Source organism: Aspergillus homomorphus (genome assembly GCF_003184865.1).
Source record: "Aspergillus homomorphus CBS 101889 unplaced genomic scaffold BO97scaffold_33, whole genome shotgun sequence".
NCBI lineage: Eukaryota > Fungi > Ascomycota > Eurotiomycetes > Eurotiales > Aspergillaceae > Aspergillus > Aspergillus homomorphus.
The window spans coordinates 287,128-313,445 of record NW_020291919.1 but is presented as its reverse complement, the minus strand read 5'-3'; the positions used below and the strand labels follow the sequence as shown (position 1 = coordinate 313,445).

The 26,318-nt window shown below is 51.2% G+C and overlaps 4 protein-coding genes across 4 annotated transcripts; all 4 read left to right on the top strand.

Moving 5' to 3' along the window:
* The first annotated feature begins 81 nt into the window (after window positions 1–81).
* On the top strand, window positions 82–1,378 carry BO97DRAFT_395321 (putative metalloreductase Fre8). The gene is made up of 2 exons (XM_025694023.1): window positions 82–511; window positions 724–1,378. Exons 1-2 carry the CDS (start codon window positions 199–201, stop codon window positions 1,275–1,277), a joined length of 867 nt encoding a protein of 288 aa, XP_025549149.1. The 5' UTR covers window positions 82–198; the 3' UTR covers window positions 1,278–1,378.
* A 1,032-nt stretch (window positions 1,379–2,410) lies between these two features.
* Window positions 2,411–10,811, top strand: BO97DRAFT_472089 (uncharacterized protein; the record flags this gene model as incomplete). The annotated part of the gene is made up of 7 exons (XM_025700101.1): window positions 2,411–4,118; window positions 5,176–5,654; window positions 5,707–6,501; window positions 8,044–8,631; window positions 8,688–9,595; window positions 9,647–10,277; window positions 10,345–10,811. The coding sequence occupies 7 exons, from the start codon at window positions 2,411–2,413 to the stop codon at window positions 10,483–10,485; spliced, it is 5,250 nt and encodes a 1,749-aa protein (XP_025549148.1). The 3' UTR covers window positions 10,486–10,811.
* Window positions 10,812–11,293: 482 nt separating this feature from the next.
* BO97DRAFT_426981 (GTP-binding protein RBG1) lies at window positions 11,294–13,113 on the top strand (the record flags this gene model as incomplete). Its single annotated transcript, XM_025697170.1, has 10 exons — window positions 11,294–11,314; window positions 11,408–11,428; window positions 11,543–11,585; window positions 11,672–11,749; window positions 11,820–11,856; window positions 11,925–11,995; window positions 12,075–12,412; window positions 12,473–12,829; window positions 12,892–13,012; window positions 13,094–13,113. The coding sequence occupies 10 exons, from the start codon at window positions 11,294–11,296 to the stop codon at window positions 13,111–13,113; spliced, it is 1,107 nt and encodes a 368-aa protein (XP_025549147.1).
* Window positions 13,114–22,530: 9,417 nt separating this feature from the next.
* BO97DRAFT_426980 (centromere binding protein B) lies at window positions 22,531–24,298 on the top strand (the record flags this gene model as incomplete). The annotated part of the gene is made up of 3 exons (XM_025697169.1): window positions 22,531–22,990; window positions 23,047–23,068; window positions 23,137–24,298. The coding sequence occupies 3 exons, from the start codon at window positions 22,531–22,533 to the stop codon at window positions 24,296–24,298; spliced, it is 1,644 nt and encodes a 547-aa protein (XP_025549146.1).
* Window positions 24,299–26,318: the final 2,020 nt, after the last annotated feature.

Below are 26,318 nucleotides of genomic sequence, written 5' to 3'. Positions count from 1 at the left end.
TGTGATTCCGTGTTTAGTTCCGTAAAGCCGGTGTCGCAATCAGCCAGGCAAGCTTCGGTTTATTTTCAGAGAACGTCCACGTGTACCAGGCTCTCTTCCTCGAGACGGTTAGGCAGGTGGAATACAGCCATTGCCCGGTCATCTCGACTCTCAATCCTCATTCTCCTTTAGCTTTCGTCTCTTGCAATTGTCGACATCATGGCTCTTGCGTGGCCCTGGCACTTTGTCACTCTCTCCGAGGCGGAAAAGGAGCAGCGTCGCGAGCTTCTAGACCTACGAGGATCTTACGCTCAGTACTCAATGCTACTGGCGATCCTTTTGGTGCGATTGTATACATGGGTGTTTCAGTCTGGGAATGAGCCTCCCAAGCCCAACCGACGCAAGCCTCTGGCAAAGTCCTGGCTGGACTCTCCACCCTTTGCGGGATGGATTGAGACTCGGAGACAGTACCTGGTCTGCTCGATCTGGCTGATGTGGCTCCTGTGCCTGTGCATATGGAACTCTGGTGATGGTAGGTACCAGTTCTCCATTCTAAATCATGTTCAGAATATCGTCGGATTTAGTATCCGATAAAGTTATTCCCGCAACATCACCATTGCCAGGTCTGTGATTTGTCGCAGGGGCGGCGGGCGGGTAGTGTGTCTGATGCGTGGAAATATCAGCATAGATGGATAAACAACTTATTCGATGCATTTCGAACGAATTGACTGCTAACGAATTCAGATTACCTTCACCTCACCAAGTCTCTCGGGCATGTCGCTCTTTCTCAATTCCCGTTTCAAATCCTGATGTCGCCGCCGCTCTATCTCACCTCCACGCCGGCCTCCCCGTCATTAATCTCCGTGCTCACCACCATCCCCCAGCCTACCATCAACGCCTATCATCGGCTCTTCGGCCGCCTGGTCATTGCGCCCTTACTAGTCAGCCATGCGCTCCTCTACGACTCTTTCTTCCTGCAGACCCCTCACCCGGAGTTCGGGATCTTGTTTGCGAAACGCATCCGCGACGCAGATGTCCAGTGGGGAATCCTGGGAGTGGTTGCCTTCACGTCGGTGGTGCTCTTCGCGCGTCCAGCGGTGAAACCCCGGTGGGCTATGAGCTTGAGGAGCGGGTCTGGGTCGGCGAGGGCGAGGCAGCAGGTCTTTTGGGCGGTGCATGTTGGGCTGGTGGTCGTGCTGGGTGTTGCAGCGTATTCGCATGTGCAGTGGGCGAGGCTGTACATGATTGAGGGCTTGGTGGGGAGCATGGCTAATGTGGGCTGTGGGCTGTTTCTTTGAGGATGGTCTGTTTGTAGTCCTTGGGTAATGGTAGGCTGGGTTCGGAAGGGGGTTGTGTGCATCATTGTGTAGCAGGATGTGTGTCAATTGCGTTTACGTACAGTTGTCTGAGTGTGCAAGCTTCTGACATTAGTGGAAGTAATTGAAGGAATCAATTGAGGTTGTTTTAGATTGATCGGTACTCTACTGGGTAACACTCTTCACAGTATGTTCCAATGTTCAAACAGGAAGAGCGGCCGCACGAGGCGAGTCGGTGAGTCAAGCCTGAGGTCCATGGTTTTGAGTTTCCTCTGAGGTGAAGCTATCCAGACTTGGTTCTCAGATATGCTTTTCGGCTCGTCGTTTCATATGCAGAGGACATCTCCACGTAATGACCCTTGATCTTGGAGTGCGAATTAACCCCATTTTTGTGGTGCCTATGCCAGTTTTGGTACCGTTTCTCTCTCGAAAGCTATGGATATTATGTCTTTTTAGTAAGCCAGTTCGTGGTATTGCCATCGTGGATTGGGCGCATGTTTGTTGGTATCTGACTATGCACCACCAGGACCAACAAACTTCTCGTAGACGCTTGAAGTGGGTCGAAGCTAAATAACAAAGATTAGGAACAGGTGCATTGATATTTTGCCTCCCATTATGAACGAAGTAAGTATTAGCTGAAAGCATGGACTGCATTGAATGCTGCCCACTGTAATTGTTGCCTTAGACGGCAGGCACAAACGACTCGAGTCCCGAGTCCATGCACTAAGATCGCAACCTGATTGCACGGGCAACCGATGGACCAGGATCTTGATTGGTCTGTGCCTTCACTTTCGATCAACTACTCCGTATTGCCCCAGGGACGGGCCCTTCGTCATGATTCATGTTGCCTTGTCGATGCTTCTCTTTTGCTCACTCTCAATGATCAATTGTACTTCACGCATCGGTGCTCCCTTCGATCGTTGTACTTCTACCTGTCTTAGATCTTTTCTTGCTTTTACTTTTTAGTGATCTCAAGCTAAAGAGATTAGCTGTGGACGGGTTTTGCCAGTACTATCTACTTCCCCGCAGTGTTTATCAACAAACTACCACTGAGTATCGACTCAAGCTGAGGTCGTCGTCTCCTTCGATGCACGACGCTCGGTCTATAACTTAGAATGCGATCTCAACGACTGGTAGTCTGGCTAGGGACTTTTGTCCTTGTTTCGCTCATTCTGCTCTTTGTGCGAAATTCCAATTCCTCACCAGACACATCGAGTTTTTCACCCTTGCCTGATCCCCGTCCAACTTCCAATTTGCAACAGCCCGACCTCCCGCCAAACGAGCAGCTTCTTCAGCAATCAACGTATCACAAAGACCTAACGCCTGCAGGGAAGCATCCGATCGCTGCGTTAAGCGATAATGCAGGTCAAAAGTTTGACCAAATACGGTCCAGCCAGTCCAAGACTCTGTCACAAGCTGTCAGAGAATACCGTCGCCGCTATGGAATGCATCCCCCACCGCACTTTGACAAATGGTTTCATTTTGCTCAATCCAAAGGAGTCCAATTGATCGACGAGTATGACACCATCTATCATTCCCTTCTTCCATTCTGGGCTCTGGAACCGAAGACTATCCGCGGGCGGGCCCGCGAGACTCTCGGGTTCGATAACTCCATGATCGGAGTCTTGATCCGGAATGGGACCATCTCCTTGACCGAGGGAGGGACCGATGAAAAAAAGTGGCAGCGCAGTGCTACGGCTCAAATGATCAAAAGCTTCGCGGAGTACTTACCCGACATGGATCTTGTCTTCAATGCTCATGATGAACCACGGGTAATCGTCCCGAGTGAGGATCTTCAGCGGCTGGTCACGATTGCCCGAGATCATGCTATCCCAGATGCATACTCGACTGAGGAGCCGAAGAATGCGTGGTCCGATCGACCGTCGGACCTGAACAAGGGCGATCGGATCGATGAAGTGCGCACCACGCGTTTCAGTCGGTTCTCGCACCAGTCAACATGGAGTTACTCTCGGTCCTCCTGCCCAGTTAAATCTCCAGTCCGGTCGCTTGATGAAGACCCGATGGATAACATCGACTCCTACGCTGAGGGCGAGCTAGGTTTCATCGCGAACATGACCGCGTTCTCGGACATCTGCAACACCCCTTCCCTGCGAGATACATACGGATTCTTTGACCGGCCTAATACATTTGAGGTCGTTCATGATCTATTTCCCGTTTTTTCTCAGAGCAAGATCTCGAGCTATCAGGACATACTTTACCCAAGTCCATGGTATTATGCAGATCAGGTGCCGTACGAGGCCGCTCGGGACTTCGATTGGGACGCGAAACTTGACAAGATGTACTGGCGAGGATCTACCACTGGAGGATACTCCCGAGCTGGAGGCTGGCGCCGCCAGCATCGGCAACTATTCGTGCGCAATGTGATTGCTCGGGACACGGCGAAAGTACTCGCGAAGCGAGAGGACGGCCAGTGGACATCCACTGAGATCGACCGATCATCTCTTGACGACCTATTTGACATTCACTTTACGTACATTGGGCAATGCGACGCAGAAGACTGTGCGTCGCAGCGGGAATACTTTGGTGTTGTCGAACCCGTTGACCAGCAAGACGCATGGGCCTATCGACATTTGGTTGATATCGATGGCAATGCCTTCAGTGGCCGATTCTATGCCTTCCTACGAAGCAAGAGTCTAGTATATAAGATCTCAATCTTCCGCGAATGGCATGATGAATGGCTCAAGCCCTGGGTTCACTATGTTCCCTTGCGACTCAGTGGAGATGACTATCTGGAAGCTGTCCGTTACTTCGTCCAGGAAGAAGATGGGAAACTTATAGCCCCGAAGATCGCGCAGCAGAGCCGTGATTGGGCTCATGAAGCTCTTCGCAAAAGCGATATGGAAGTCTGGTTCTTCCGACTATTGTTAGAGTCAGTTTGCCCCTCGTCCCGTGCGTTTGCAGATTCTAACCCTGAGGTGCGTTTTGTAGGTATGGACGCCTTGTGGACGAAAACAGGCGAAACCTGGGGTTCTCGCTGTAGCATGCCCTTCCATTATGATTTTATTATGTCTTTTTTATGCTTTGTTGTACAGTACTTAGAGTTCCCATGATATCCCCAAGTGTTCTTGCCACAATCTTGCACAGTCTTCTTGTTCGGAGTGACGCCATGACGTGGTGGCTCCTCCGGATATATGTGATTTATTCGTTCAGCAATGCAAAAAGGTGGTGCATCTGACTAAAACAACTGAAACAGGCCCCAAGAAAGCCGGCGATTATTACGTAGTGCATTGCAGCTTTTTCCGTAGAATTTCACATGTGGGCGGATTCGAAGTGGGCAACAGCGGGCCAACGGCGCCCTGTGACTGGCAGCAGCGGAGACTGGCCAAATCGCCCATCCACGGGGGGTTCTTTTAGTGCCCGTTAGACTAATAAGTTAGTTGAACAATTGAACTAAGCAGGTGGCACGGGAGCTTTGTAGGGTCTTCTGTAGCTTTTACCTCGGAGCATTTTCTCCTTCGATCTCCCTCTATCTGCAACTGCAGGTCTTTTCTTCAACTGTGTCCTTTGTTCTCTCCTTTACCCTGGACTTTCTTCCCCGTGCCTCTTGCATTGTTACTGTACTACAGTTTTCCTCATCTTAATTTGAAGCCCACCTGGGCAGACCCAAGTCATACTTCAACCAGCCTTCATGGCGGCTGCTATACTCGGAGTCGTGGAAAAGGTGGTCATCTTCCTCTATGGACTTTTCAGCCTTGGACTCTACGGACTTCGCGCGGTAAACAAAGGCTATTTCTTCAAACGCACCACAGAGAAAGAGACTCTCGAACTGCAGATTGGTGAGTAGTATCTGGAGATATCCTCATTTCAGGGAATGCTTGTCTCGTTCTATGCTCACCCGTGTGCTTCGGTTTCAATGTAGCTCGCAATCGACTCTGGGACCTCTCACAGAGTTGGGCAGGCTTTCATCACCATATCCTTACTCTGCGGAGCGGGTTCAAATTCCACTACGTTTGCAATGACGGCCCCGGACAGCAGAGCGCCACCGACCCACAGAGACCGTTGGTCGTGTTCATCCACGGTTTCCCCGACAGTTGGGCCATCTGGCGCCATCTTCTTACCTCACCTGCTCTTCAACATGCTGCGACTCTGGTTGCAGTCGACATGCCCGGCTATGGAGGCAGCGATCGGCTCGATCGATACTCGGCCACGAAGGTGCTCGAGAGCTTGACAGAGTTCGTGATTGCGATTCGGGCCAAGTACGGAGCGGACACGGAGACTGCGGTGCGGCAGCGCAAGGTTATCATTGTCGGACATGATTGGGGCTGTGTGCTCTCGACCAGACTGGCGTCTGAAGCTCCTCAATTAGCAGATCGCTTTATCCTGACCAATGGACCAATCGTACGTCTCCCGCTGGTTGTGTTGCCAATTGACCTGATCTAACAGCACATAGCCGGGTCTCGCCCGGGCTAACATTGCTCGTCAACTCTCTTCCTCGCTCAAAATGCTCAAGACAGCACTGCGCGACCCGATCCACTCCCGCGCGACGCTTTGGAAAGTGGTCCACACGCTGCAGCCCGTTGGTCGACAGTTGCTCCGCTCCGGATACATCTTTGCCATGAAACTGCCCCTGTTCCTAGTTCGGTATCTGGGCCGAGGCGGCAACTACTCGTTCCTGAAACTCATCCATCGCTCGTCGTACGGTCAACAAGAGTTCACACCTCGGGATGCCGCAGAGTGCATGGCCAGCACCGTAGGGCCGTCCGCAGCGGAATGCCAAACCCAGACCGCGGAGGGCGAATCGTATCCTGCATTCATGAAAGAAGATCGTGGGCTATTGACCTTCCAGCATATGACCGCCTACTACCGAGATAACACCGGGTTTGGACGCTGGAACAAGTCAGTCGAGACGATTACGTCGCTGCACCGCATTGAGGACGCGAACGCGGCTCACCGCACCAGCAGTGGAGCTGGTCTGTTTGACGAGGGCCCCAAGGGGTCCCTGAAAGCTAGTGCGACTGTCATTTGGGGCAAGGCCGACATGGCCTTGGAGCCCGTCTTGTGCCTGGATGGTATTGCAGACTACCTCGTGCGAGACAGCCAGGTTGTCGTCATACCGGGTCTGGGCCACTTCACCCCATTGGAGCGACAGGGCCAGCTTGCACTAGAGAAGACAGTCGAGTGGACTATGAAGGGCGAGAAGGAGGATATTGGAGCCGTTTTGCAGAAATGCTCTCCCAAGGCCGCGGTGATTGTCCGGAAATAAGCCAGGTGTATGCGGTACATATTGGAGCGGGTTCTTGATTACATTATGAGTCTCCAGCCTCCGTGGCTTATCTGTCGCTGTTGCTAGACATAGACTGGGATCAGGCTCCGGTTCACACGGTCGTAATCTATAGTCCGACTAGTTTTAGTCTGGACCTTCTTCGCATGGGTGTCTGTTCATCTTTCTATTTCTCGGGCTGGATTCGCACGAGAGAGCTTCGGGACTCAGGGGCACCTGCATAGACGAGAACAAGGTGCTGCAAGGGGGACGGAAAAGAAAGTCAATTGAGATTTGAGATTGTTCTAGATCCGTGCTACGCGAATTCTTCCCAGCGCTGACAGGAAGGACAATGAAATCTATTATTATGAAATGATTAAAGGGGCTTGGTGTCAAACTGGCTTCGTGTCAGGGCTGGGCGTGAGCGGGGGCTAGATGGCACTAGAGATCGAGATGGAGAGGGAAAGAGGGAGTAAATGAGAGTGACTCGGCCGCGTGCAGCTAAGCAGCACAGCGTAGAGCTGAGCTCTAGTGCTTGCTCTAGTATTCGAGCTGTTCCCACTTCCCACTTTCCTTCCCGCCCCATCTCTTCCATCTCCAACTTTTCCCGACTGTTTCGTTTCTCTTCCTTTTCCCAGCTTTAATTAGTTAGTTAGTCAATTGACCTCGAACCACAAAAGCTCGAGCCACACGATCGCTTGTTACTTCAGTTATCAGTCACTCGTTCCATTCAACTCAATCGCTACGTATTCTTCCTTCACTTTCTTCAGATGGCGTGGTGGTAGAGCTGTTCCGAGTCCCGCACACGGCATGCCAATTGGGGAACCTGTCTGGTCTTCGTCTATGCGGGCGGGCGGGGTTGGTTTCTTTGGCTCCTAACGTCAATCTTTCGAGTGAGGGGGATCCTCGTTCTCCTCCGCAGCAGCACCACCACTACCAGCACGTCCTACCAAGCACCTCGTGCCCCAAGCTTCTTTTTCTTTTTCTTTTTTTGTCCTTCTTCTTCCCACTTCATACCTTCCTTTGCTTTGTGTCCTGTCATTTTCATCGCCATAATCCTCTCATAGCTGGTCTACTTTCCGCTTTGCGCGGCGTCGACCACTAGCCGCAATGGCGCTCGCCGAAAGCGTTGTGTATTGCACGGTACGTATGATGTTCCCATGTTTCCCCCGTCCCTTTTCGTCGGCCGGTTACTGATCATCCGTCCCAAACTGTAGCTCCTGCTGAGTGATCATTATCTACCGGGTATTCCAATGGCGCCTTTCTTACCAATTCACTGTCGGGATTGTTGTCGCTGATAGTTCGATCTTCCTTTCCTGTAGGTGCCGTGGTACTTGCACACTCCTTGCGCGACAATGGGTCGAAAGCCAAGCTGGTCGCTCTCTACACGCCCGAGAGCTTACGGCCCGCCACCGTTCAGGAACTCGAGGTATGCGGTCTCCAACTTCCTCTTTCTTTTTGGCCTTTTGCATACAAAGGTCGTCCATACGTTTCGTATGGACCGCTGCTAATAGAGCTCCCGTCTAGATCGTATACGATGAGCTAATTCCCGTGAACCCGCTGACGAATTTGACCCCGGCGAATCTTTGGCTTATGGACCGGCCGGACTTAATCGCCACCTTCACCAAGATCGAGCTATGGCGCCAAACACAGTTCAAGCGCATCATTTATCTCGATTGCGATATTGTCGCAATCAGAGCGCCCGATGAGCTCCTGGAGCTGGAAGTCGATTTCGCGGCCGCTCCCGATGTGGGCTGGCCCGATTGTTTCAACAGTGGTGTCATGGTGCTTCGTCCCAATCTGCAGGACTATTTTGCGCTGAGGGCGCTGGCGGAGCGAGGCATCAGTTTCGACGGCGCCGACCAAGGGCTGCTGAACATGCACTTCCGCGATTGGCATCGGCTGAGCTTTACGTATAACTGCACTCCAAGCGCCAATTACCAGTACATCCCCGCCTACAATCATTTCCAAAGTACTATCAGCATGATTCATTTCATTGGTGCTCAGAAACCGTGGAATATGGGCCGGCAGGTTCAGCCCATTGACTCTCCGTACAACAGATTGCTCGGACGTTGGTGGGCTGTGTATGATAGTCACTACCGTCCTGTCGTGAGCGTAAGTTCCGGAGCAATGCTGTGCACCTGAGGTTTTCATGACTAACGGCGGCACAGATACCTGTTGATGTGACTGGCAAAAAGTTACTAGCTCGGCAGACACAATCGGAAGGCTTCACGGGATTAACACATGGCCAGCAGTATGCGCATGCTCGCGAAGGCCCAGCTACAGTTGCACCTTTCGATGTGCGGTTAGCACACCCACAAGAATCCTTAGAGCCACCTCCGGCCCCTTGGCAACAAGCAGCGCCAGCTCATTCGACTGGTTCGGTACCTGAGTATCGACCCCATGGCGCTTCAGAGGTGTCTGATGCCCATGTTCCACACCAGGGACCGAGTGAATCCGCTGAAGGAGGAATTCCCCTAGAAGGTTCATCGTCGGGCCAGGAACAACGGGCAGCAGGACAGCACGAAGAATCACATCCTGAGATACCACACCATGAGCTGGAACAACATGATATAGTATATCACGGAACATCCCACCAAACTGAAGTCCATCGCGAGCCAGGATACCAAAGTGTACATGGTACAGCAAAGGAAAAAGCACATCAAGGCGACGGGCGTCATGGAGAAGTGCACCAAGGTGAAGCACCTTATACTCAGATACATCATTGGGGTTCCAAACATGAGGCCAGACACCACGAGGCGGAACATCAGGAGAGCCACGTGCACGTCCCACCTCCTTTCCGGAGCGCCGTCCCACAATATGTCCGTGGAGAAGAGCATGTGGCGGCGTATATCCACCCGCACTCCAGTCAAACCTCTTTCCATGTTCAGTTTGAGCCAACTACCCATGGCCAAGGGGGCAGTTCATCAGGAGCCCCGTCAAGGCCGTTACAGGACGAACCCCACCAGTATCAGCAACCAGCGGAACTTATTCCTCAACAGCAACACGCGCCAATGTCGCCAAAGCCGGAAGTACAAACTCCCTTTGACCCCCCGAAGGCCGAATGGGATGCGTCGAAGTACGTTATATTTGACGAGCATTGCTGAGCGCTATCACTGACAATTCCTAGGGAACCACCACCGTTGAACACCAAACCGGAGGGATTCGCTTTGACAACAAAGACATACACCATGTCAGATGACCAGCAGCTCTTCCAACCACCACCATCCTACCCGGAAGCGCCCAAAAATATGTACTACGAAGTCCCTAGTACCAAGCCTGAACCAGAAAAGCTCGCACAGCTGTTCCCCTGGGAAAGCAATGCGCCTAGGCCGACCCGTGTATTTCCCGAAGACGACGAAGGCCCAGTGATAGCGATTCCACAGGCTTTTCTAGAGTCGACGGGGAGGGAGCTCGGGCCTTTAGCGCCGTCGCGGGATACTTCTTGGACTTGGAAGCCTGAGGAGCCGGCTGAGTCGTGGGAACAGTACACTCGCTCAAATGCTTGGGACGCAGTCCCAGAAATTCAACGCTATATATCTTCTATGCAGCAGGCTCGCAAAGCCCCGGTTCAGGTCCTTACTGGAGGCCCGTCGAACACGGAAGCAAGAGATGTACTAGTCACAGACTTTCCTAGCGAGCAGGAACGGCCGAGTCTGCCCGTTACCCCGGCGCCTATTCGTCGGCGACCTGGGGAACGGTCTTCCTCCGATAACGACCTACTACCCTCGGCGCAAGGGGTGCCAAGCCAGGAGGACTGGGTGGGTATTACGGTCGATGCCTTTCTACAACTCCTTCGAGTGACGTACTTATATTGGGAATTCACAGAACCCTTCAGCCGGCCTCGAAGAGCTTCGAATGCGTCGGTCCGAAGTCGTGGATCATTCAGATATACTTTCCGAACGGATATTGAGCAGCAGTTCGATTATTTCGGATCGAGTGCATCCCGGCGAACGAACTAATGACTGATTAATCGGTTTCTTCTGAGCATTGTTTCCAGCAATTACTGATCATAGTTTAGCCTTTTTGTAGTTTCGCTCTTTTCCTCACTGTTCCATTGTTGTTCTACTACTCCATCGTCGTCACTTTGCAGTTTGCATTGTTCCTCTGTGACTATTATTGTTACGCTTTGGCATTTGTACAGTACCCCGCGTGATATTATGCATATGCATTGATAGCAGTGTACGTTCTTCAGCAGGTGTAAAGTCTCAGATTGTCACATGCTCTTGCATGAGGAGTTAGTTTTGTGCTTATTGCTACTTAGCATTGATGCAAACCAATATGTACTTCCCTGCTATCGATTGTTCTTGACTCAGGCGTATTCAGATCAGTGGAGCCAGGCTCTACAATATCGGCTTGTCTGACTCTTTAGATAAAAAGTAATCTTGGACTTTAGTGTTGTATGATATGTCGGAAACAAGAGAACTGGCCGACAAGCGGTAATTGATGCCTTTGATGCCTGAGGCTTCAACCCTCCATGTGACGCCCCAGCGGACGAATGAAGTGGCGGGCACAATTTCAAAGATTGTATCTCCACCACCGTCGGACTCTGCGACTGACGTACCAACCACAACCTCTTGCACCAAGATTTTTCCTTTTGCCATTCCCTCTCTTTTTCACCACACCCACTGCCAATTAGCGGTCGATTCGCCAGGCGTTTGTACCGGAGAAACACCCATTCAAAAGCATAGACCTTTATTTCCTCTCAATTCCATAACCACATTTTCTTATTGTTACCGCATAAACGAGGGGTTGAAACTCGTAACCAACCGCCAAAATGTCGACCACCGTGGAAAAGGTAGGATGCAACACACACACATCCCCACCCGCCGTCATTATCTATTTGCTCCAATACCAGATCTGCTAACGTGCGAGAAACTCTTATTTGTAGATCAAACAAATCGAAGATGAGGTTCGTTGTTGCGCCGATTGAATTGCCTGCCTGCCCGCTCGACGACGACGACGACAAATCGCCGCGCCAGGACGTTTTGCCGTGCCGTGCCCACTGACCGATTCTACTACGCAGATGGCCAAGACGCAGAAGAATAAGGCTACGGCCTTTCACTTGGGTATGCGATGCGAATAATTCGGTGGTTCCCGACGCAACGGGGATCTCTGAAAGAGAGGACGCGCGCTGACGAGTTGGTTTGTGCAGGACAGCTGAAGGCTAAGCTTGCGAAGCTGAAGCGTGAGCTGTTGACTCCGACTGGAGGTGGTGGTGGTGGCGGTGGTGGTAAGTTGCGATGCGATGCGATCTTTGTGGGTGCAAGGTTTGTGGGTTGCTGACGTCGGATGGCCTGCAGCTGGTTTCGATGTTGCTCGTACTGGTGTTGCTAGTGTGTATGTTGATCTTTTTGTCCCAAAATATATCGGGGTTGCGGGTTGGGTTGCTGATTTGCGTTGCATAGTGGCTTCATTGGTTTCCCGTCTGTCGGAAAGAGTACGCTCATGAGCAAGTTAACGGGACAGCATTCGGAAGGTTGGTCTCTTTTTCAGCTGCCCTTGAAGGGCGCGTTGGGCCTGGGGTACCTGATCGCTGATGATAACTCCTTGTATAGCTGCCGCTTACGAGTTCACGACTTTGACGACTGTGCCGGGTCAGGTCATGTACAACGGTGCGAAGATTCAGATCCTCGATTTGCCCGGTATTATTCAGGGTGCCAAGGATGGTAAGGGTCGTGGTCGTCAGGTCATTGCTGTGGCGAAGACTTGCCATCTGATTTTCATCGTGCTGGATGTCAACAAGCCGCTGCATGACAAGAAGATCATCGAGAACGAATTGGAGGGCTTCGGTATTCGAATCAACAAGCAGCCCCCAAACATTGTCTTCAAGAAGAAGGACAAGGGTGGTATTGCCATCACCAGCACGGTTCCCTTGACACATATCGATAACGATGTAAGTTCTTTTGCTGGCCGGTTGTTTTCGGTTATAATGCAATTGCTGATGCCAGCGCAGGAAATCAAAGCTGTCATGAGCGAGTACAAGATCTCCTCCGCGGATATTTCCATCAGATGCGACGCGACCATCGATGACCTCATCGACGTGCTCGAAGCCAAGAGCCGAGCCTACATTCCGGTCGTGTATGCCCTGAACAAGATCGACGCCATTACGATTCAGGAACTGGACCTGCTGTACCGGATTCCCAACGCCTGTCCCATCAGTTCTGAACACGGCTGGAACATTGATGAGTTGCTGGAGATGATGTGGGAGAAACTCAACCTGCGCCGAATCTACACCAAGCCCAAGGGCAAGACTCCGGATTATACGGCCCCTGTCGTGTTGAGAGCCAACGCCTGCACGGTCGAGGACTTCGTAAGGATTCCTGCAACAAGCACACTTTCTCGAGGACATTGGGTGGTCTAACGTGCACGCAGTGTAATTCGATTCACCGCACGATTAAGGAACAATTCAAGCACGCTATCGTCTACGGCCGCTCCGTCAAGCACCAACCGCAGCGTGTCGGTCTGTCACACGAGCTGGCAGATGAAGATATCGGTCCGTGCTTTCTCCCCCTCTACGTTCAGCTCATTCTTGATATTAGGATCTCCAGAGCTAACTTTAGTGGCTACACAACAGTCTCGATTGTCAAGCGGTAATCGAATCCGAACGCGAATCCAACCCTCCTGAAAAGGATCCGGCCCCTCGAGCGGAGCAACGCAAGTGGCGAATCGCACACTCGGGAATGATGGATAAATTCGGCTGTGTATTAAGGGGAGAGGAGAAAGAGGTGGGGGGAGCTTTTTTATTCGGTTCTCCGTTTAAGTATCAAGCCCCCCCAAGGAAGAGCCCGGCCCTTGTGACAGATTTTCGCGAGATGGACCATAGGAGTTGTGATTGGAGGGAGGGAAGAACGACGGATTGCGCACGGGGCAGCATTGGAGAGAGTGTCTGCCATACGCCGCCTTGGGGGTGGTGCGCGATCTACTCGTGCGAGAAGAGAACTGCCTGGACCCAGAGTCAGGTTGAAAGTATTTTCGTCCTGATGTCCTGATGGGTATCTATGCGCGATCCTACTTCGGGAAGGCGAATGTTCTGAGCGACTCGTCGACCGCTTAATTGAGGGTCGGATGGATACAGATATCTGAGACTGGACATCAGCTGGAATTTCTTTTAGGGGGGTTTTTTCTTTCTCATATCTTGGGGATCAGCAAGTACTTAGGACCTGCCGATATATATTATCATTTCCTTCTTCGTTCTTGACACTTTCTTCCTGCTCCTCTCGAGAAGTATGGCTTTGTTATTGCTTCCCCTTTCTCTTTCGTCCTATCTGTGAGGAATGTAATGTTCCGTTCAACGACGGACATTGGTTCTGGTTTCCCGAGCCTGAGGACGATTCACGGCCTGTAGATGCGAGACCCGATCCAAACTGGAGTCAGATAGGAATAACTATAAGGAGAAAATGAGCCCAGACCCCTCCGCAAATGAGCATCACAATCAATAAAAATGATTATAATAATAGTAATAATAAAAAGGAGAGAGTCATTAAACTAACTAGATAGTCCAAGAGCAAGTTACCCAGTCTAGCTAGACTCCCTACTACTACTACCTATTAGCTAGGCTACTTGGTCGTAACTAAAGCTGAACTAGCCGAGCTAGTGAATATGACGCACGTCCGTCCGTGTCTAATGAATCTTCCAATGAATGAGCAGTTTCTTTTCGTTAGACTCTCCTCTGTGGAATAGGTAATTTCAATTAGATTTCAGTGCGCTATGACAAGGCGATGGACGGACGCTATTGTTGCGCTCGCTCAGTCAGGTGTTGATCACTCCTTCCTACTCCGAGGGCAGAATCGTTAGTGGTGGTGGTGATCACAGCACGGATGATCTTACCTACCTACCTACCTATCTACAACTAGTAAGTGGGGTGGGGAGGCTTTTAGGTATGATGCGTCAGGGGCTGTAATGGGCTAGGTGCACTGGTGGTAGAGCACGAGGTGGATGTTGCTCTCATGGCATGGCTTGGACCGTACGTATACTTTCGATCTTCTTGCTCTGGTGCCTGGCAGATACATATCTATAGTCTGGATTCCGAGGATCGGTCTTTCATTGCTGGTAGTATCTTTCGTGCTGTACTGGAGAACATCGGGTTAAGCATTTGTCTCTTACGCTTCATAATATCGGAGGAGCCCCGGGAGGAGGGGATAGTGTGGAATTCATCCATAGCTTGCTTCGCCCTCCCCCATCTATTCCTTTTCCCTGAACTGATGACGATGGCTTATTTCGATTTTTCGTTACTTAAGTAATCGAGAATACTTGGGATTCGGAGTGGGTTCCTTTTTTGCTTCGCGTCGTGCGGCCAGGTCCGAAAATAAGATTGGCGAATTATTGGGTTGATGGGTCGATTTCACTAAAGCAATCAGTCAATCAATCAATCAATCAATCAATGTGTCTGAAATGATTTAGAGTGGCTGTGGATAGGTTGTTTGTTTGCTGGGCCTACTCACCACGGAGTACACTGCTGGGATCTGATACTGCATTCAACCATGTGGTTAGTTGGGTTGGTATGGTATTTACCGGAGTCTAGTATTGTTTTGTAACCCAGGGTTTCAAGAGATACCGGTGGTACTCCGTACAGCATGTATGGATGTATGGATGTATGGATGTAGTTCAACATGGGTTCAACGGGTTGGGTCGGGTTGGCCTTGTAAGGTCGGTGTGAAGGGCGCTTTCGGAACTGTATATCATAGGATAGAAGCTAGTAGGTGCCAGTGGGCAGTTGCTTTCAATGAGGGTTGCGGCGTTGTAGTACAACAACCTCTTTAAGGGTTGGGCTTGGTTCATGCTGTATGCTGGTGGTCGTGTGGTTACTTTGGTGGTTGTTTATGGTTTGCTGGGATTGGATTTAAATAGTTCTGTACGGAGTACTGTACATCGTGATCCATTATTGGGGTTATGTATGGTTCTTGCCGGGTGATGGGACTGCTCTAATTGTGGGAAGGCAGGGTCGTACTTGGAACGTACAGAGATGAGAGTTATGGTGCTGGAGATGGTTGAGATGGTATCATCCTGATCGTGGGTAAATAGGATGGGCAGAGTTGTAGTTGACAAGAGAATGACGAACCGTGAGGGTTTGGCTCGGATGCTTCGTGACTGACGACCGACTGCTACTACTACCCTATGAAGCTACAGTGTGGAATTGTAAACCAATCTAGGCATGAGTACTCCGTACTCCGTACCCAAGTACTATTTCACTTGGTTCGAGCCTAGGCGCTTTTGGACACGCCTCGAGCAATGCAATGATGATGATGATGATGATGATGATGATGATGATGATGATGATGATGCAAGATATAGATCGAGTTCTAGAAATGTGGCATCGGGTTTTGGCTTCCTCCCTCCAGGTGTCCTATCCTTGATCTACCCGATGCATTTGGATTGATCACAAGTGTGCCTTGGAAGCAGGCGCTTGGAGAAATAGAACCACGATACGTAGGCGGGAGAGGAGACTTGATCATAGCTCATGCACGATGGTGGCAGAGGACAGGGGAGGGTTCGTAATCCTGATGAACCGGGATATGTTCATGGAGAAAGAAGCGGTCTGCGGAAGTGCGGCAGGGAAGCACGCTGTCAGATGGCATTTTCCTGGGATTCACTACGTATTCCAAGTATAAAGTGCATTTCGCCATCGGATAGATGGCTGTGCTCTTCTGCAGCTGTTCTCCATGTGTCTGTTCCTTGGGAAAGTGGGGGCAATTGTGGCGAGATCGGTTGTCTGCGATATGGAAATAGAGAGAGAGAGGGTAAGTAAGCTGTAGTATAGAGTAAGAAGTATTCTTCAGACACGTTCTGTACTCGTGCTCTTCAATCTGCAACTGCAATTTGTTGAGGTGAGATTTTGCTCGTCAGCTGACTGACCAAGCACCGACAAACGTTGGTTTCCACCCCCGAGGCTGCTGGAGGCTGCATTGCATATCTTCTTTCTTTTACCCCCTCCCCCTCTAGTACTCTAGTTTCCTCCTTCTCTCACCCGATTTGTCACTGATAGCTCTTTTCTGCACTTTGGCAAGCTTACTCACATCCAGTCAGTCCATTCTTGTAAGTTGCAACAGTCAGCATCCTTTCACGACTAATCGACTCGTTCCACCACCACCCTCTTCTCTTTCATTTTATCCTGGGTATCGCGGATGTCGCCCGGACTAGATACCGCCACACAATAGCCATGGCTTGCGCCGGTCAACCTCACACACTCGGCCTGCAGGGGCGAAACAAAGAAAAATGCTCTGCGGGTGGATTTACAACCGGCTGGTTGAGAAATGCTCGGATTGCTTGACTCCGACAGAAAAGATGACGACCCCACGATGCGAGAATACGGGCTTGACCTTTTTTAGCTCCTACGCTTTGGGGGAGACTCGGATCTGGGTAACTACGGCTGCAGTAGTCTAGAGTAGTCCGACAGGACTGGAACTAGTCCACTGCATCCTCCCTCGCGAATCTCCACCCTTGGCCCTCAGATCTCCTCTCCTCCTCTTCTCACCTCACCGCTGCGGCGGAGACTGACCGTCTGATGTCATCGTCTTTTTCCGCGGTCTTCGGATTACTTCCGTTCAAAGAACTTTGCCTCCCATCTATGAGCGAGCGAACCATTGCGCGCATCTTCGGTCAGGCGGCGGTGGTGCGTGCGCGGTTGCTTATAACGGTGACGGGCGGGCAGACCCGGACAACCAGAAAACGGAACATACCCACTACCTACTTTACATACCGACTGAGACAGACAGGAAGACGCATGCCGTCGCAGTGAGACATCGCTTCTGCAAAGTACCTGGTACACGTTACATATGCGATTAAGAACACGGCAGAAGCCTCCCGGCATCTGCAATGGCTTTCGTACCTGACAGATGTCGACTGCTCTGGCCTTTGTAGAACGGTAAGGCTATCATGGCGCCCTCCAACGATCTCATTTGGTGCCTGACATCGCACCACTTTTCCCAACCTTGTCCATGCAGAGAGCCCTGAGTCTCAGCAGATCCCATCGGGCCAATCAGGAGTTGGCCCGGGATATTAATTAGCGCCCTTCTCACGCTCTAGTTACTAGTTTGACCCTCAGCTTCGCCTCTCTTTGCCTTCTTTTCTCTCGCCCTGATGTCTGTCGTCGGTATTGTCCGTCCACCCTTGGGTTTCCTCTCCGCTTATGCGCCGAATTTTAACCAGTCGGGAACAGTCTGTCATAAGCCGAAGATTGTCTTGTACGATGGGATGACGTCTTCGCCTTGCTTTTTGTCGATCTGCGCGTGCGCAGTCTGGAGTGGATTTGCATTCAACTGATCTTCCTCGGATTGTCAAACTTCTTACGGGCATTTCTTGCCGACGGAACGGAATTGAGAGAAGCCTGGATTGGGGGGGGGGGGGGGGGGGGGGAGGCAGGTAAGAAAGACTTGGAAGCAGCAATCAGCAGCTCCAGCCACCCACCACCCCAATCAGGTGACTTCAGGTACCGCCGCCAACTGGAACATCAAGATCGGTTCCATGGAGCTGGTGAAGACCGTCGACTCCTTCATGTGGGGAAGAAATTGATACGACCTTATACAAAACTCCTTTTATAAGGATCAGTCGGAAACAATGTATTACATACAATCACTTAGTTGGCAGCATCCCTCGTGGGCATCCGAACAAGCGGGGCGGATTCACTTCACCCAGCAGTGATCCAGAGTCACGTTTTCCCGCCTCCTCCGTCCCGTCTCCCCCAACTGCCTAGAGAGGCTAAAGAGACCAAGAATGCAGCACGGAAGACACTGCGCCCCCTCGTACCCTAGTACCGATTTGGTCCTGCTGAAAGCCCCGGTAAGGCTGCTCCTGCATGAAAGACATGTCGGATGCCGTGGAGACCATCCAGGGTTTACGGGGGGAAACGAAGGGAGGGTTGTACGGCTAGAATTCTTTGTGCACGCCCACGGAGTAGGGTTGCGAGTCGCAATCATGAAGCCGGCAGATAGATTGAGGTTTCTCGGATGTGGTAAATCTGAGTGATCTCCTGCCCAATTAGTGGCGGGTCGATGATACCCAGAGGTTCCCATGCTTGCCATGATTCGCAGTGGCCAGAACGCTAGACTGGGACTAGGAGGAGTTTTACTCTCGAATCATTCATGCCCGATCCCTATCTTCACGTTCAATTCCCCCAGGAAGGAGAACCTTGTCTGGTGGTGTCAATATGACAGCTCCATTGATCATGAGTAGTATCGGTCCGGATTTTCGTCACGACGACGACGACGGCCTGGTTGTTGTACTTGTCGGTGGATCTTTCAGCTACTTCATCTTTCTTCAGTCAGACGAACGAGATCGCAGCTCTCGTTTGAAATTCGATTTTCTTAAACTCTCAGTCCCCTCCTCCTAGCAAGAGGCAATTAGGCATGGATATATTGCTTAGGTTGCCGGGCCGGGGTGGACCACTGCGGGTACCAGAAGTGGACCGTGGGGAGGGGTCAGAGCTCCTCGTCGACCTCATGTGCAGACGGAACCTTACCCAGTCGAGCGAAGGAACCAATTCAAGGCTTCAAGCCTGGCCGAACCATGCCGCCTGTGCTCGTCGTGATAGGATAAAGACCCTGGTCTACCTTGTCTAGCCCACGTATCCCAAATATGAAATGGAATCGATCTACGAGGTATCATTCGCCTGCCGTATCTCCTGACGGTTTTCGCGTGACAAAGTACGGTGCAGATCGCCCTTCCGTTGTTCTGACTGGATCAGGTTGGCTCCTTTCCGACCTCCCATAGAGAGAGAGTTCCTGGTGGAAGGACGAGATGGGTCGTCGGCTCAATCGTCGTCTTATTAATGAGCTCTCTGTACGGAGTTTGTACACGAGCTAGTATTCGAGAACCCACCTCTAGTACGCCCCATTCGAATCTCCCTCCTGAGAAGCTCGGAACCGAAGGCGAACTGACAATCTCTCACCACTACCACCACCACCGCCACTCCTCCGTCCATTGGCCTCGTTCTCCACGGAGCTTTTTTTCTCAGGGCAAGCACTGCCCTTCTCCCGAAGATCCGTGCTCTGCCTAGGAACACTCGCTCTCGGCCCCCTCCTCCTCATCTGATTACCCCTGGCCCACTTCTTCACTCCAATCTTACCTTTGCGTTCCGTCAGCACTGAGCCAGCAATTAGACTGCGGGCAAATCCACTATCGGGTGTCGGAGATCCCGCGCACAGTAGATGGCAAGGTAGGATAACCGTTGGGGGCACTGTCGCTTAAAGATTGACGATAGGGAGAATTCCTAAGGAATGATTTCGCGCCGTCTCCAGGCCCGCCAGGGCTTTCCTGTATGTCATGCGGGCAATTAGGTTCAGCGGTTCTCGATCCGCTCCCCGTCCGTCGATGGGAACCATGGTTGATCAAGAAGAACTCTTACGAGAGCGGACATCCATCCATGATTTGCGTCCCGAGGCAGATCCGCTCTTTGTTCGACGGATCCTTTGCGCATTGTTCACCCACGCCCACCGTATCTTTGATTATTGCGCGGTGCGGGATTATATTTCTCACCTCTGGTCTGTCATCCTGAAGGGGCAATTGGAAGACGATGAAGCTCCAGCCGCGGGGAAGGACAACAATTTATAGTCATGAAGCAAGGTTGGATGTGAGGAGAAATGATGGAGAGAGAGAGTGTGAGAGAGAGAGGAATAGAATACTCAGGGACGAATCGATCAACCTCTCTCCTCCATCGGGCTCTTCAAATCGAAAAGCACACCGATTGAGGGGTGGACTAGGCATATGGCCTGGGAGTCTTGCTCCACCTGGGATCGGGGAGAAGGGCGTGCCTTCTAGTACAGACTATTTCCGGGCTGGGCTCTGGAGATGGGGGGGGGGGGGAGGGGGGCAAGTGTTATCCCTACCTAAAGTAGTATGACGGCAGACCGACAAACGGTGCTTTGGATACCTGGATCTTTCCTTGGTGTAACATGCTACGCTAGTCATGCTGGATGCTCCACGCTGGAAAAGACATCCAGCCGGAGGACATGCTGGATCAAGCTCAAGCGAAGACTAGGTAAATGCAACCCCTTCCCATCCGCGATTTAAGAGGTAGCCAGTACTTAGGGATTAGCACTGGGAAGAGGAGGTGGGAGGGGAGGGAAAAGAGACCCAGGACTGGGCCGGTCGAGAGGAGATTGCTGGATTACGTACGGTAAGTAAGTAACTAGTCAGGTAAGCACGGGCAACCTTCTTTCTGGAGCAGCAGCAGCAGCAGCAGCAATAGCAGCAAACAACCTTGAACCAAGCAGTCTTGAAGGTGAAGATTACCTGACATGAGGTGGTACGAGCACGATACCGAGTAGCGGTATTTGGACCCGAGAGTCGATCCCTGTCCTTCCAATCTAGATCCTGACCAATGAGCGCATCCACTCCCCACCACTTCTCCTGCGCATTTCGGATTCTCTCATTTCTGCCGAATTCACTTTGTCGAGCCCACCCAGCCAATGATGAAAGGATGCGGTGGTAGTATCATTGTCTTTTTTTTTTACTCTTTCCCCTGCGACTGGGAACTACGGTATCTACCTATCAATCCGGGAGTAGGTCGGTAGGTTCCATGGGTCCTCGTGTCTGGTTGGCTGCACCCCGTGAGAAAGAGGAACGGGGATTTGACTACCAGTTCGAACTTCGGACTGACTGGGTTGGGCAGGCCAGATATTAATCGGTTATTACTCCACAGCGAGCTTCCTCCATGGTTCAGACTTACGTGCTGTTGCTTGTCGCTTGATGCTTGATGCTTGTTGCTTGTTGCTCAAACTGCTTTTGTCTATCTGTCAATCAAAATCTGCCGGGAATTCTATACTGACCACAGTTATAGACCGCAATCACTCATGGATATGGTCACTGAATGGATGGATGGATGGATGGATGGACGGTTGGACCATGCAGGTCTGGTCTTAATGGTCTGGAATAAATAAAGTGCAGAAGAGCACAAATTAAATCAATCAATAACACTCGCTGATAATAAACCTCGCATAATATCAGAAAAAAGAGATTTAAACAAAAGCCAAAAGAAAAGAAAAAAAAAGGAAGTAGAAAAAAAAGGACAGGAAACTCAAACGTACTCCCGAACGGAGACTGGACCGTTTGATGAATTTACTATTTGCCCACTGACGCCTTCCCTTTTGGCCTTTTCCTTCTTGGTCACTCATGAGTTAACACCTACTACTCACTACTTGCGTTGATTGGGACTTACTCTCTCACTACTTCTACTCTACTAACTGACTGACTGACTGACTGCTTGACTGCTTGAATGATTGACTGATTGACTGATTGATTGATTTATTGAATTACTCCTCTTCTTCCCCCGCCAATTGATTGGGATATACAACAAGCTAAGACCGTGGACTTCTCCGGTCGTTTCCCTGATCATCCCTGCGGTGCCTGTGCCCTGGCCCGACCCTTTTTCTGCATTTAAAAACCTCCATGCTTTCTTTACCCACCGCTCCGCACGCTTGACCCGCTCTTTCGCTTGAAAGGCGATTGACAGATTCCTCTCCTCTATCACTGGGATCGATTCCCTCCCGTTCCTGATCTATTCATCCATGCGAAGGTCTGTTGTATGCGGACGTCTTCAGTCTCGCCTCTTCCCCGCCGGAACCAACTGCTCTGGATCAGCCCTCGGGGTAGTCTATCCTATCAGAGGCCAATTGTCTGGGGAGCGCTGATCTGGTCGTTCTGGAAAATTGATACATGTCCGCTCTTCAGCTTCCGTAAGCGCAGCTCACTCGATTCCTCCAGTTCGAGTCTGAATATGCATCACTTCCTCCCCTTGTCTCGGCCCTAGACCGTCTCTCTGACTGGCTTCCAACCTATCATTGCTTTTTCTTGTCCCAAAGCTATTGATCAGATTTCGCTCCCCGGTTTCTTTATTCTTAAACCCCTCCGGGGTTGTCTGATAGAACAAGACAGATATCTTTGTTGAGCACTTGTCTCAGTGCCACCTCCACCACTTCTTCTTCCTACCCCCCACTCCCCCCTGATATACTTCTCTCCCCCCTCTCTATCTGCTTCTTCCCTTCCTGCTTTCTTGTCCCACCCTCCTCCATGATCATGATGGATCCGGAAAGTACACATGCGCCAGAGAGTGAGTTTGCGCAATCACCCTGGGTGGATATGGGCGGCTTCAGTCCATCCGAGCAATCACCCACCCTGGACTATCAGGGATTTGGATACAGTGTCCTGCCCCTCGACACTTCCTACGGGGTCTCAATCCCACCACCTTATGCTTCCTTGCCAATAGCCATGACCTCCAACAACACATGGCCCAGCATGCTCAGCACTCAGGGGCCTTTCGGGGAGGCGGGTATGCCTGCCATGCCTCTACCGCCGCCGCCACCACCACCGCAGCAACCTCAACCCTCGCCCGCTATCACCACGGTTACACCTGTCCCGCCACCGCGCAAATCCTCCACCAGCGGCTCCACCCCCCGGCGGACTCTCACAGATGAGGATCGTCGACGAATGTGTCTTTACCACGAGGAGAACAAGACAGCTAAACAGACCGACATAGGAGGTAAAGTTGCTCATCTGATACTAAGATAGACTTCCGACTGACAGGTCCTTCTACAGCATTATTTGGTGTCGAAAGAAGGTAAAGTTTTCTGTTATGTCCGGTACTATCCTCAAGGTGGCCAAATTCTCTAACGCTATTGGATTCAGTACTGTGTCGAAGGTACTCCGTCAGAAGGAGAAATACCTGAATCCTGATGATGGCACTCGATCGCCCATTAAGCGGGCCAAAGGAAGAGTACCAGACATCGAGAAGGCTCTTTCTAACTGGGCGAGAAACTATCAACGACAGGGTCATCCTCTGAATGATGAGATGATTCGTGAAAAGGCTCTTTTCTTTGCCAGCACTTGCGGCAGTCCGGACGGCAAGGAAAAGGTGTTAAGCACCAGCTGGCTCGAGAAGTTCAAACGCAAATACAACCTCATGGGGGCTAAGTCTCGAAAGAGCTCATTTAGTGCGAAGAGTGACTCGGACAGTCCGACCTGCCTGAGCATCAATTCGGCATTGGCTTCTGCTATCCACTCTCCGACCATTCTCTCCCCAACATCGACCACTGGCTTCCTCAGTCCATCACCCTTGTCCCCAATGCAGAGCAATGAGAATATCAGGGCAGAGTTTGCCCATAGTTTGGCCCAGATGACCGGCGATTTTCAGCATGCGCATAGCCACAGCACCACTTCCCTGGACACATCCTCGACGTTCTCCGCCGGTGTGACGAGCCCAACCTCCACCTTAATTACCGACAGTCCATTCACGCCTACGAGCCAATCCCTGACTTCGCCAGTGGACGGCAGCTCCAATCGACCCCGAAGCCAGACATTCCCACTGGGCTCGACTGACCCGACATTGATCTCTCCGGAAGACAATGAACAATTGTCGAAGGCTGCTCTGCGGCAATCCATCTTGATGCAAGAGGCTGCTGCTCTAGAGGAACCGCAAGATCAGAAGATTCTTCCTGGACTGGACACCTCCGTGGGTACGATCAAACGCAATCGCAGTAATCCGGAAATCAAGCCTAAGACCACATATCCGCCGCTCTTTTCGAAGTCCACGAACGCTTCTCCCGTGAGCTCCCCTGGATCTCCTAGTCAAGACGAAGCCAGAAAGGCCTTGGAGTTGGTCATGAGTTATCTGAAGCACCAGCCGGCGGGCCTCGTGGCGGAAGACTATCTCACTATCGGAAAGTTGATGGAAAAGCTTGAGCTCACCAAGCCATCGCAGGAAACACTTCCGGGAGGTCTCAGCCGAATTGATGAGCATGAAGATGCGCCTACTTTGAACAAGAAACGAAGCATCCACAGTATGGGTTAAGCGATAGCCATCCGAATCGACAGAATTACGAAAGGCGACAGTGTCCGGACTGATGTATCATCATTCAAAGCCGCAACCGCGAATATCAGAAGCGGAGATATATGAATGCGGCATTGATAGTAAATATTGTTTTCTGTTTTCCCCGTGTTTTCTTTTTTTTTCCTTTTCTTTCTGGGTATTTCATTGGCTCTATTTTTGCATCTTGATATCACATTTCATTTTCTATCTACTGGGTGGCTTTCTGACCTTAATAATTGCATCTCACACGCTGTGTTTGGATGGATATTTCTCTTTTCTTTTTGTCTTTCTGTTTCTCGCTATAATAACACTGGGGGTGGGGGTGGAGCAGAAAAACTACTATTTGGGATACACCAGACGAGGGCAACCTCAATCAGATGCGCTCATACATGTTGGAAAGACAACTCGGGAAAATTGGGTCATGGGAGTTCTGACCTACAGTGGTTGGTCAGGCATGTCATATTTCTGTGTCAGTGTAATATTTCTCAGTCTACTGGGCTTTTGCTTCTTTGTCTTCTTCGTTCTCTGCTCCAACAAGCAGACTCAGAATGGCACTGCTCGCGCGGAAAATTTCACCTGCCTTTTTGTGGTCATTCTCTCGGTGTGTGTGGAAGTGCATGGCAGGCCCTAGCCTTTGCCCCAATGACTCAGTTCCATTGGCAATGAGCAAACATGGGTTGCGAGATAGTAGATCGTTTCTTGGAACTTATTGGATGACGACAAATATGCCTCATCCAGTTGTGATAGCTGCTCACCGCAAGACTTCGTTTGGTGTGTGTGCCTGGGGTGTTCCCATTTGATGTCATCCAGGTGGTTCTCTAAGCGCCGTGTCCCTGGAAGGTACAAGGTAGGTAAAGCAGGGAGTGTGGCACCTCGCACATCGAATCCTTGGCCTGATTGGGGGATTTCCGCCACTTGGGACTTAGTAGAACGATACCCTGGTACTGTACTTGAGGTAGATGAGTACTCCGTACCCTGTCTCCCCTTACCATTCATGTATGGGTACCTCAGGTACCCAACTGCGGGTACATTCGCCCCAACTCGTGACCCTCGACCATGTCTCTGTGTTCATCTGTCTGAATGCCTGAGGTGCCTGAGGTGCCTGAGACAGAACCGGTGCCTGACCAAACCCCTTCACCATATCCGTCTTGTCTGTCAAACATCACTCCCCCCCCCCTTCTTCTTTGATTATCCCATCCTATACCCAATTCTTTTCAGACTGAGATCTGTAGTATACCCAACCCTGTGCAGACTCAGATCGGTATCATACCCGATCTCGCCCAAAGGAAGGAACAGCATCACGCACAAGAACAGTCCTCTTTTTCACCTTATGTCTCACAATCCTCTTCCTCCTCCTCAGCTTCATCATCCCAGACATGATGTCCAAAGTCCCTTCCCGTCCCACGGCAGGCAGACAGACAGGCAGACAGGAAGACAGGCTTGCGTACCCCAAGATCGGGCATTAAGCTACCTGTCTACCTACCTATCTACCTGTCACTGGTAATCTACCAATTCGCGTTCTAGCGTGAAACCATTGCTCCATACTACCTACTACTCAGTCCCAGTGTCGTGGTGTGACAAATTGGAAGAAAGGGAGGTGATAGCTCTTCTGTCTTTGGCTTTACAAAATTATGCTTGTTGATGGGGGGCTAGAACTTGGGTCGGGGCGAGGCGATGCGAGACGGAACGAGGTGAGGCAAGGTAAGGCGAGGCCCCTTTGACTTCGAGTGGTCGAGATAGATTGGATTGTACGTACTTAACAGACCGTCAGTCAGTCAGACAGACATATGGATGGACGGGAAGTGCGTATCTAGGCCCCGACCCCGTCTGCGTGGCGAGCGAGAGGGAGAGTCTCGAGCGGTCCTCTGTACCGTGCTGTGCTGTGCACGAGTCAGGACGGGAGAGACAAAAGTACAGTACAGTATCTCCCTGCTCACAGCACCCCGTCTGTGCATATCCATAGCATCCGGAGCCAACTTTAACGACGGGAAGGTAGGAACGA